The sequence below is a fragment of the Vicia villosa genome, linkage group LG7 (assembly GCF_029867415.1).
Source record: "Vicia villosa cultivar HV-30 ecotype Madison, WI linkage group LG7, Vvil1.0, whole genome shotgun sequence".
In the NCBI taxonomy this organism is placed as follows: Eukaryota; Viridiplantae; Streptophyta; class Magnoliopsida; order Fabales; family Fabaceae; genus Vicia; species Vicia villosa.
In genome coordinates, this window is record NC_081186.1 from 83,596,656 (window position 1) to 83,609,509 (window position 12,854).

Consider the following 12,854-nt stretch of genomic DNA (forward strand, 5'->3'; position numbering starts at 1 on the left):
CGTAGTAATATGGTGTTACATAAAACATATTTAGTACTAGTGATGTAAAAAAATTACCCATCTAAGACGCTTTGAAGGAAAACATGCTTATATAACTACCGAATTTTTAGGAGTAAGAAAGATATTCAGTATTTCAGATATTTGAAATTTTCAGTAAACCAAAACTACCCATCAAATATAACATTCGATAAAATTCCCACTGAATTTTTAAAAACCCATTAAAATTGCGTCTTTTTTCTTTGAATGTCTACTGAATTTTTTAATAACCCTATCGAAAATTTCCGCGTTTTACTGGTTTACAGTGAAATTTTTTGCACAAACTTGAAAAATGAGAGACATAATGAGTATTTTTGATATTTTTGAAATATGTGGGGTGCGAGAATCAGTAACAGGTAGATTTGTGTGGGTCTCCCATAAACTTTTACACAATGTTATCCTGTGATCCATCAATGTTACGAAGAGAAAAGTAGACACGATAATACTATTTTTCCCGCCCCTCGCCCTCGAGATGAAACCATGCTTCAGTGACTACTTTATGAATCTTACAACTACCATTTTTTCTGCATTGATTTGACTTGTGCCTTTTATGCTCCTCATTGGTATTGGTTGAAAAAACGTCATTTTCACAATTAAGTACAAACCAACAAACTTCCAAAAGCGACTTAGCAACATAATTCATATTTGAACACGAACACTTAGGTTGAAGATATTCAATGTTGTAGTTCCGTGATGTACTTTTCTATTCAAAGTAGGCCCAAAAATTGAATGTTTAGAAAAGTAGGTCCAAGTACATCATATCCATTGCACAACACAGTAGAAGGCAACTTCAAACAGACAAACTAGTCGACCGGTCGAAATTAATAGAGTGGTCAAAAGGAAGCACAATAAGAAAACGAATTTACGATTTCTCTTTCTCGAGTGGCCCTAGAGCCTATCCATGAGTTGTCAAGGCTTGCTTTAATTTGCTATCCATGCTTATCTAAGACAAGATTACAATAAGCTTTGGAATGGAATGAATGTTTGAACTTCTAATAATTATAGATAATAACTTTATAATACAAGATGCACTTCCCAACAGATGCAAACCTATAAACAAGAATAAGAATTCTGGCAATCTACATGCATAATTGGTGAATTGGTTTGACCTAAAGATGCAGCCTTTGAAACCTTCAGATGCAAGTAATAAATTGGTGCTATACAAAAAATCTATATCAACCCATCGGCAGCTGCACTTTCCAGCAATATAACTAATAACTTCACCCGAGAAAAGTAAAAGAGCCTAGAGGCAAACAATTTTAATCCTACAATTTCCAACTGGAAGCTGGAATCCCTTGCTTCTGGAACCAATCAGTCATGTGGAATTTTTCATAGAGCAAAGGTCTTACATCATTCTGCTCAGAGAGTTGCTTGAGAAGTGGAAGAATGACATCTAGAAGCTGATAAACATGTAAATCATAAAAATATTAGATGGGCCATTTTATTTTATATGGGAAAAGGTGATTTTAATCTTCATTAACGCATATTTGTGCACCTGGGTGTCATGTGGATGTCCGGCAGAAAATGGAATACATGGAATTCCATTAACTGGTTGCAATACAAAGCTGAAGGGATTGTTGTCTACAATTACAATGCGGTCTAGATCCTTTGATATGAACGTAAGATCCTTAACATGTTCCCTATATTCCCTGCAAGCATATAGCCAATAAGTTTTAAACACACATATGGATTTGGAATTAATAGAGGCAAGAAGTCCTAGAAATCTGTCTAAATAACAATAGTCCAGTGTTATTAATCTATAGTCAGTTGTTCTGATTTGATAGCATGATTTCAGCAGTTGAACTTTCCAACCTCAACGAGAAGATTGTGAATGCACGATTTACCAACTGGAACATAACAAGAGAACATGAGGTGGACAACTGGAAAGTAATAGGAATAGTAGGGTGAAATCAAGAGTGGGAATTTAATTCATTTAATCTTAAGTTAGAGATTGGAATGAAGTCCTAGTTACCTCATATCAGACTATAACTCAAGTAATTGGGATGGGTAGGGATTTGGGAATGAGTTCAAGTTTTGGTAACATCAAACCTATATATGACATAAATATCTGAGTAGATTTTAACATAAATGTATAAGATTGTCTGGATCAGAGTTTACAATGGTATCTCGTGACCCAATGAAAAGGTAACGCGGAAACAAACACATGCTACGTAAATGTGAAAAAGAAAGATTAAATAATACATTTACTGTATATATAACTAAGATTCGTTGCAGCATGGTTTATCTATTTCAACACAAGACTTTCATCTATTATGTTATACAAAACACAACAGTTTAGTGAAGGTTCATTCTATCAGACATAGTCAAGTCATATTATATGAATGGGATGTATTTGTATCAAATATTAGATCTGTGAGTATTTTATCAGTGCTGCAAAGATTCAATGAATTCAACTTCAGCTTATAAAGAAGACAGGGATAGAACGTGAAGAATGTACGAACAGCTATCAGCAAAACATAATTCAGATAAATTACCCAGCTATCAGCAAAGAATGACCAGAAAGAGATTAATTACAGAAACATAGTACTGGAACAGAAACAAAGGAGAAGCACCTACGTGCTAATTGTTGATGGCCGATAAAGTCGTAGACTGAACAGATTTTTCTTGTCTATTATATCAACCAGGGGTCTAGCATAACCTGTAAAACATAATGCATATACCATTCAGAAATATTAAACAGAATTGCAAAAAAGACAGTTATGCAACAGTAAAGCTTAGTATTTTGGGGAAACCTTCTAGACCAGCAGTAAACAGCACCAGGTCAGCAAATTCACTAAGTTTTGTTAAGAATTCCTTCAACCCAGGGCGTTCAAAGACTGTGACATAATTGATTTTTGGTTTTCCTTCTCCTTCCTTGAAAATCCAACATGCTCAAATGATAAGGATATAAGGTTCTAGTTCCGGATAAGAATTAATAAGGCACAAGCAACATACCTTGTCAGAAGATACACATTCCAGCTCAAACCAATTCAAACCAGCTTCGATTGCTTGAGAACGTAGTGCAGCTGGCAAACTTGATGTCTCATATGCACATACTAGTGTTTCATCCAAGTCAAGCACTACCTACAAGTATACCCACATATGATCGAAAAGTTTATTAGCAACAGGGAAATTGTGATAAAAATGGAAGAGAAGTTCTCAGGTCAGGAGGATGTAACAAAAGAAAACAATGTAACTATGACATCATTTGCAATCCTATAACAGCTATCCATAATAAAAATAATACTCCTTATAACAATTTTTTCTTTCTCATTTTCTGATAACCAAAGACTATTTTCGGCTGGCATGCTTTCCCTTCTATTCACTTCAAGTTTATTCATTAAAATAATAAAAGTAAAAATGCTCACCACCTCATATTTGACGAGGCACACTCTGATTTCAACCAAAATGTGTGCACTACAATACTATATAGTAACATATATGTAATCCAAATGAGAAATTGTGCAAGTTTGTGCCAAAGGTTAAAAATGGAGGGGATACAGAAATTAAAACAACCCTCCAGCTAAATGGGGAAAGTTAAAAAATGAAGCGATAAATAACTATTCGTCATGAACAAACTAAAGAACCAGTGCAGGACACAACAATGTAAGAACAAAATCAAAATATCATAATAAGAACCAAAACTTGATGGATTTTTAGCTTCAACTATCTGATGTAGGTAAGCAACATGAATCAGAAAACAAGACAGGCAAACCAAACATTATAATCCATTTTCTTTCATATCAGATGATTCCAAAACCCTTTACAAAATTCAACCAATTTCCAAATTCGACCAGCCAACAACACACCAAATCAAACCTACCAACCTAACAAACACGCATAAAATCGGAAAACTCAGTGACTTGCATTTAACATCGTTCGTTGCTGCGCAATAACTGAACACAACAAGTTATAAATCAGAAAACAAGACAGGCAAACCAAAAATTATAATCCATATTTTCTTTCATATCAAATGATTCCGAAACCCTCTAAGATAAAAGTCAACCATTTTCCAAATTCGACCAACCAACAACAACGCACCATATCAAACCTACTAACTTAACACACACGCATAGAATCGGAAAACTCATTGACTTGCATTTAACGCCGCTCATTATTGCGCAATAACCGAACACAAGTTATAAATCAGAAAACAAGACACGCAGACCAAACATTATAATCCATCTTCTTCATAGCAGATGATTCCAAAACCCTTTACAATAAAAGTCAACCATTTTCCAAATACGACCAACCAACAACAAACCATATCAAACCTACTAACTTAACACAAACACACGCGCGTGCGTAGAATCGAAAAATCCATTGACTTGCATTTAACTCCGTCTGTTATTCCTCAATAATTAAACACACAAGTTATAAACATAATTAACTTAAGATTCTTCCAATGAATTCTTCACAATACTAGTACACAAGAAAGCCAAAAAGGAAAACAATAAGCAAAAATACATCTCAAGAAGCAAAGAATATTTGCAATTGCAGCACACCAAGCTTGAAATTCAACCAAAAGTAAAAAACTAAAAAGCACACAATCTTTAAACCTCAACACATTTCTTGTTCTATCATCCAACACACTCATCTTCATCTTAATCTTTATCTTTATCTACATACAAATACATGTTCTATTTTCTCTTTCAAACCCAACTCATAACAAAACCAACACAAATTCACCTTACAAATTTCAATTTCCAAATACTTCACATACAATAATTTAACTAACAAACTTCAGAAATAAAAAAAAAAATCATAACAGCAAAAAAACAAAAATCACTGAAATACAAAGCAGTAGTTGACTGTGATAATTTGATAATTTAATACGAAAATTATAATAAAATAATAATACCGTGAGTTTTTGGACGGGACGGTGATCGGAGCCAGGACAATCGGCGGTGATTTCAACGGCGGAAGGCGGGGACGAATCATATTCTTGAAGCTCAACGGAAGGAAGAGGTTTAAAGGAAGAAGAAGCTGAAGAAGAAGACGAAGAAGAAGATGAAGAAGAGAGTAACGGATAGTGACCTAGGGTTCTTATAATCTGAGAAAAGATCTGAAAGAAAAACGTGAACCAGCTCAAAAGTGATTTCCAAACTTGCTGAGTTCGCGGCGGCGAGTACACCTCCGTCTGAGTCAACTCGCCCATAGCAATAGCAATAACAATAACTTCTCAGATAGATTAGATTAGAGGATTAAGAATATGATTAACAAATAATTAATCCTTAATTAATAAGGGAAACGGAAAAACGCGATGATTAGAATCTTGTAAATTACGATTTTTTTACGAATATGCGAAATTCAGAGAGATGTGATGGTGGTGGTGAAGTTCGAGGAGGTGTGGAGAGATAATAATATGGAAAAGAAAGAGAGGGAGAACAAGTTGCGTAATGTTCTGGTGGCGCGTGTTTTGGACGCGGTGGTGGAGATTGGGGTTTCGATCTGTAGGGCGGCTGTAGATATGTAGGTGATTCACAGCCGTTGGATCTTTGGGTTTAAAATGAATAAATCGTCAAATTTTGTCTAGGTTCAAATGTTTATGTTAAGTATTTTGACCTATTATTTTATCTCATTTTAATTTTTTTTTTATACACATTTTCATTAGATAATGAGTCACAATCAACATAACACTTGGTTCAATTTTATACAAAATGATGGAAGTCTTGTATCTCAAATCAACAAAACAAGGTTAGAGAACTTGAGGTTTTATCAAACATATCCAAAGAGCAACTTACATTTATGGAGTATCAGTCTTAGTAAACCTTTTGAACGCAAATTGGGAGGAATTCTGACATTATGGGAGAAATTTTTGTTCCAAGTGCAGTGCATCCAGATTTATGATTATGTTGTATGGGTGGAAGGGGAATGAGACGGAGATAATTATCATGAACATATATGCACCATGTGGCAGCGAAAGAAAACGAGAGATATGGGTTGACATAGTAGTAAAAATGGTTGAGAAGAATGGGATAAGAGTTTGTGATTGAGGAGATTTTAATTCTATTTGGTCCGAAGAAGAAAGAAAATGAGCCTTGGAAAACATCAGAAGATAGGAATTGGAAAAATTTGATGATTTCATTTCATATTTAGATACAATTGACCTTCCTCCTCACGGTAGGAAGTTCATATGGTCAATATTAGACAGTGCATTAATAATCACACAATAGTGGTTCAAGAAGTAGCCCATCTGCACTACGTAGGCATTAGACAAGGGTATATCATACTGTTGCCCCATTTTGCTTAGTGATTCTGTGCAAAATTAGAGGTCTAAAACCTTTTTTTATTCATAGTTATTGGAATAAGATAGAGGGGTACCATAATTTCGTTAAAGAATTGGCTAAATCTTGAAGTCGAAGGGTGGGGGGTGTATGTCTTGAAGGAAAAGTTGAATTTAATTAAGATCAAACTAAATGAGTGGTACACAAGTTCAAGAATCTTAACAATAATATCCAATGTCAAAGATCAAGAAACAAATGGGTGAGAGAATGAGATGAAGAGTCCAAATACTTCCATGGATGTATTAACAGAAGAAGAAAATCTCCAAGGGTTAGTCTAGCGGTGGACACTTGGGTCTTGAGAGTGTGCTCTGTTGAAAGTATTTGTGGGTAAATATTTTCGGTAATATATCGCATCCACAGGGATTGGTTAATATCACTGCCGTTCTATAGTTGTTTATTTTGAGTTGGGAAAATTGAGTTGGTTTGTTTTATGATTCTAATAATATCAAAAGTAAACAATAAATTAAAAGCGAGTAATGAACTGTTGTTAACGATTAGAGAAATATGTTGAACCTTAGGGGTCATCAACCTATTCCTATACAATTATCAATTAATTCACAATTGAACAATCTTTTGAATCATTATCTTCACTTATCCTCAAATAAGATTCCATGTCTGCAAATCAAATTAGATAACTTTTACCGGTATGAGATTCGATCTCTCCAAATATCAATATCGATAATAGTAATTAAGAACGATAATTATGAAAACTCAATCCCAATTCCATCTCTGCAAATTGGTATTGAATCAATATAGTAACCTAGGGCAAAAGTTAAATCCTTTCTTTCGATCAAAGATTCAACGATAATTTAAGAATAAAAACAAGATTTCTTATTGATAATGAATTCAAACAATTGTTCACAGGAATTAATTAATGGTATTGTATATTCATAGGTTAACTATTACCTTAGATTCAACAAGAGGTGTTTAGCTCTCCATAGACATGAAGAACACACAAAGATTAATGGAAGAATTCATCTTCATCAAAGGAATGTCTTCGCTTGATAGAGAATTGGTCTTCAATTGATAATTGTGGCTGCACCTTCAGATTGCTCTCCTAATTTCGCTCTTCACAAAGTTATTTTTCTCTTGGAAGCTAGGGCTTTTAAATAGAAGTTTTGGGCTTTTAACGCCGAGGCCGCGGCGCGGCATCGGACTGGCGCGGCGCGCTTCAAAACAGAGATATTTTCGCGGCGCCCCACAGGACTTCCGCGGTGCGCCCTTTGCAATTTCCATCTTTTTCTTCTGCCTTTGAGACTTCCAGCTCTCTTTCCTCCTCATGTTCTTCTCAAGCTTCAATTCAGCTCTAAACCTGCAACAATAACACCCACAAGTGATTCGATTTGCTTTACACATGAACTGAACCTTTTCAGTTCAATTCTTACTAAAAGCCTATGGATCTATCATAATTTGCATTAGTTTAGAGAAGAAATCACTTATATTAACACATGAATTTACCATTAATTTACTCCTAACAAACTCTCCCCAACTTAGAGTTTTGTTTGTCCCTAAACAAAATTACTTACCTCCAGCAAAGTTTACCGACAATCAAGCAACAAGTTTTTCAAAAAGTTTTTCTCAAGTGGTTCAATCCAGTAACTAAGTCAAATACTCCTCTTCTACCTGCAAACTCAGAATATACACATGAAACAAACTTTGAAAGCAAATTACCTCCAGAAGTTCAAAACACTACACAATTGCTTGAACCAGCACTAATCACTCTTATCAGAAAATATGATGACTCAAAGAGGGGTTAAACACTCATCCAAAAAATTAAATCAACAAAAATCCATATCATACGTTCACCAAATTGCTAGCATCAAGTACTGTGGAATCTGAGAATCAGAAGGTCTTTCTATGGTTGTAATGTGGTTTAGATTCAAAGAAAAGAAGATAATCAAGGGTTGTTCCTAATATAGGGAAGCATCCAATTCATAACTTATTTCTTTTTCTCTAAAACTCTAATTCCTTTACCTGTCCATCTTTTTTTCATTCATTCGTAGCTTGATTCTTCTTTTTCACTTTTTTCAACAATCGTTATATTCAAACGTTGTTACTTCTCTTTTTTTTTTCAAGCTACGATTACCATAAGTACTTACTCTTCTTTTGAATGTGACTCTCCCCAACTTGGAGATCAACCTGTATTCAGATTATATGAATGCTCCCCTACTTTCTAAAAAGGGTCAAAGAGAAAACACATCACCAAATTTTATGGTTGATGATCCAGAACAAAACTTTTTATTGAGATCAAAACTCACCAGGTATTTTCCTTGGTGCATATTATGATGCTTATCTTGACCTCAGGCTCAAAGAATGGTTAGCAAAAGATCACACTCTCACAGAAGAAATTAAGTTGCATGTTTAGAATAGGCTAAAAGAACTCTCAGATTCAAACAATTGCCTAAATCACTTTCACAGATTTCCACAGACGATGCAACAACCGGTTTAGCATGATACAAACACGTCAAAATAATTGATGGTCTCCTGCATATAGTAAACAATGGAAAGCTTTCCTCACAATGGTTAAGGCTAAGCTGATCCAATAAACAATGTACCATAAAGAACTTCTGACAGTATTTACTAACACCTTAAGTTTCATTGCACACATTAAGAGTTTGAGTTTGAAAATTCATACCTGCTTTGTTACTTATTGAAAAAGAGAGTGAAACTGAAAAATTTTGAACATTCACTTCCTACCACTTTCATACATGTTGCTTCATTGTTGATACTTCGCTTGAGATTCTCGTTTTGTTATGGGACTACTTACTCTAACTGGGAGTAAATAACAAACATAAAAGCATAAAATTGAAAAATGCAAAAGAGTAAATCCACCCCCACACTTGAACTAAACATTGACCTCAATGTTTCGTAACAAGCCCGGGAGGGTTGACTCACAGCGGGTATTGCAATATCAATTGCCTCTTCCTAGCTTTCACCAGAAAGGTTCCCTTATTATTTCCTGAAATAAAAATAAACAAAATAATAAAAAAATATAAAAAAAATAAAACATTAGAAGTGTGGGTTACCTCCCACGAAGTGCTTCGTTTAACGTCGCATGGCTCGACGGTTCATGCTTTCAAGGAACTAAAAATGATGTGTGTTGCTCCACTCCCCCGAAGAAATCTTTTAACCGTTTTCCATTAACGGTTCTCCTCTCTTTTGTCAGTGGATTCTCTACCATAATGGCACCGTGGTTGCATATATCTTTTACTATCAGTGGTCCAGACCATTTTGTTGTTGCTTTACCCGAGAGACATCTTAGTTTTGAGTTGCACAGGAGTACCTCTTGTCCAACTTGGAAGTAGCTCGGAGGTTGATTTTTGTCTTCCTTGGTTGATCCCTTAGTTGTATCGATTTGGAAGATATCACTCTTGTTCTTAAGATGCTTCTTGGCCTTGAACAGAGTAAACTTTACCTCTTCATCTTGCACCCTTATTTTCATGATCCCTTCATCCAGATCAATCATCATCCGAGCGGTTTTCATGAATGGCCTTCCTAGAATCACAGGTACCTCATGATCTTCTTCCATGTCAACAACCACAAAGTCTACCGGGAAAAAGAATTTGTCTACTTTAATTAGCAGATCCTGAATCACTCCATAGGGTGAAGTGATAGACTTGTCGGCTGATAAGTGCCAAAATGTAGTTATTTTGAGTATATAATTGTGGCACTTATCAATTCGATTCATTCCGTTTTTGTAATAAAATCCCCACTTTTGTGTATATATTCACATTATTTAGTTTTCATATGTTTTATATACCGTTTAATAGTTTTTTCTTTGTTTTTATAGGTATTCATGCATATCGGAGCCTCGAGGAATAAATTGTTGAAGGCACGACTTCGATTGCGCAATTTTGGACCTGAATAAGGAAGTTTTGTAGCAGAAGGTCCGCTCAGCGGAGTTCAAGCGGAGCTTGGCAGAGATTTGAAGCATTTTTGGGTCCGCTTAGCGGAGGTAGCCCGCTCAGCGGAGCTACGTATACTGTTGTAGATATTTTGGGGAATAAGTGGAGGCCGCTGAGCGGAGGGGGTCCGCTGAGCGGACCTGTGCAGATTTGTGTTTATATTCTCTTCATTTGTACATTTCTAGGTTATGGTTTTGGGAAAGTTTTAGTCCCAACTCCATCATTTTCATTCTTAGATCAAGATTAGCTTAGAAAACAACACCGGGTCATGCACTTGGAAGATCAGAGGTGGATTTCTCATCAATCGGAGCTGACAACCCGCGAGATGTTTGGTTTATCTCTTCTCTTCTTTGTGTATTTCTTTGTGTTGGGTTTGTTTGTATAGTTACTCGAATCTTATGTATATTTACCGATTATAATGTTATATTTGACTTGCTTTACGAATCTGTGTTGAAATTATTCTGGATTTTTGCTCTATGCTGGGGATTTGGGGTGCTTTAGAGATAAACTTCTTGAATCCTTATCTAGGATGATTATCTGTTGGTTCTGAACTCTAGAGATAGATTTAGAGCTAGCATTCACCGTTTGTATCTGTACGTAACGCTTTCGTGTTTGAGCGGCGCGCGAGAGATCGCCGACGCGAGAACACGGATATTCTCGCAACTTCGCGTTAGAGATAACCTTAGTTGTGAGATGATCTCGTTTGTGCTCCAGAGATGGACGCTTATGTGAGAGATACGTGATGACATAGATGAGTATCGTAGGTTGAGTATAACGGGTCGGTAAGTGTATGTTTGTGAAGAGTGAATATATTTACATTCCTGATAAGTTATTTCTCTTCTAAGAATGTGTTTATTCTTTTCTTGTCTATATCTTTGTTTACTTTTTGCTTATTCAATCCCGAGCTCGAAACCATAGAAACTGTTGAATGGCATCTCTCCATCTCTGTGGACGATAAATCCCGGATCAATATTTCCAAATCTTTTCTGTTGCTTGCCCTATATTGCATTCAACAAAATGGCGCCGTTGCCGGGGATGGTTATGATTGCATCGCAATAGTTTCAGTGGTTTTGAGCTTTGTATATAACGTATATATTGTATAGTTTCATGTGTATATATTTACTTGTATATGTTTACTTGTTTATATTCACCAACTTTTCTCTTTTTGTATGATAATAGTTGTTTGTGTTTCATACTTGTGCATATGTGTTGATTTGTGTACATAATTATATATTTGCGTTTTCTTTTATGTTCGTATAGTTGTTGTATATATTTGTACCTGTAACGTTTGTTGAGTGGTTGGTTAGGACACTTTCTTTAGGCTTGTGCGGTGAGACGTCACCATGGCATGATTGGAGGAAGCTACTTTCCAAACACCAAAATAATAAAGGCGTCGAGCTAACGACGTAAAACAAGCGCTTGTTGGGAGGCACCCCAATGGTTGTAAATATTGTTTATATTTCTATTTATGAGGTATTTAGGTGAAGTGGTTAGTGATTGGAACAGCTGGTGCAGTTCTGATTTCTCTGGTTTTTCTGTCATCCGCTGAGCGGAGCAGAGCTCGCTGAGCGAGCATAGCAGAATTTTGTTTTTCTGCTCTGTACCAGTGGGGTTCCCATTCCACCTGGTTCACTCCTTTGTCCCACTTTCACCAAGGCTAATTAGTAATATATATTGGTTTTGTTTTTCTAATTCTTTTATTGGTTGTTTGTACTCGAATTTTGTTCGGTGATTCGAAGATTTTTGAGGTGATTTTCCAAAGCTTGAGTGTTTCAACCTGCGGATGTATGGTAGGATATTGTTTTTGAAATGTATCATTCAAGGTACTCATTTATCGCTTTCTATAGCATAACATGTTTAGGAAACTTTTCATTTGTACAATTACCATACCATTCATTCTTTTGCATTACTTGCTTGTTGATTGAATCACTTTAGTTCCCAAACCATAAATGTGAGGAAGCTTTCCATTGTTCATATATGCTGGAGGCCACAATCTTTGTTTTAACTAGATTTTATTATGCTTAATCTTTTGTTTATGTTGATTTTATGAAAGCATGAAAAGGATCAAGGCATTTTGTTTCATTTTGAGCACAACTACCAAAGCCAAATAATCAATTCACCTTGTGAGTGTGTGATCATTTGTTAACCCTTTTGAGCCTTTTTGTCAATGTCCATGTTGTTTTTACTAAATGCTTATCTTTGAGTGTTTAGTTGTCATTTTTGCATGGATGATTGATTCTTTGTTTTCTTGAACCCTCAACCATGATTTTTGGTATGAATTTTTACCTTGCCTAGAAAGTAGGGAGTATTCATATGATGGTGTGGTTGAATTCAAGTTGGGGAGAGAAATGGTTGTGTACTTATTTGGTTGTTGCTATGAGGTTGAAAGAAAAAAGAAAAAAAAATGTGAAAAAGAAAGAAAAGAAAAAGAAAGAAAAAAAAAGAAGTGAAAAGTTTTGAAAAACAAAAAGAAAAGATAAGTGAATAATTGTGCTAATAAGTATTGTGATTGGTTTGAGAAACTTGTGGTTAAGGAAGAAGTTTAATCGAGATTTTGTTGTTTGAATCTTTGGTGGATTGATCACTCCCTTAGGTTTAGGCAAGTTTTTGTTTCGATTAGCCTTAG

General features: G+C 35.4%; 1 protein-coding gene across 1 annotated transcript; it reads right to left on the bottom strand.

Moving 5' to 3' along the window:
- Nucleotides 1–1,008: 1,008 nt before the first annotated feature.
- Nucleotides 1,009–5,575, bottom strand: LOC131621020 (uncharacterized). Its single transcript, XM_058892222.1, has 6 exons — nt 4,898–5,575; nt 2,992–3,120; nt 2,790–2,910; nt 2,614–2,695; nt 1,532–1,685; nt 1,009–1,436 (listed from the first exon to the last, which is right to left on the bottom strand). Exons 1-6 carry the CDS (start codon nt 5,192–5,194, stop codon nt 1,302–1,304), a joined length of 918 nt encoding a protein of 305 aa, XP_058748205.1. The 5' UTR covers nt 5,195–5,575; the 3' UTR covers nt 1,009–1,301.
- Between the last annotated feature and the right edge of the window lie 7,279 nt (nt 5,576–12,854).

Coding starts and splice junctions, on each gene's coding strand:
- LOC131621020 (XM_058892222.1), bottom strand. CDS start 5,194: ATGGGCGAGTTGACTCAGACGGAGGTGTACTCGCCGCCGCGAACTCAG. Junction 3,121..4,897: donor GTCCCGTCCAAAAACTCACG/GTATTATTATTT, acceptor GTATACTTGTAG/GTAGTGCTTGACTTGGATGA. Junction 2,696..2,789: donor GTTTACTGCTGGTCTAGAAG/GTTTCCCCAAAA, acceptor TATGTTTTACAG/GTTATGCTAGACCCCTGGTT.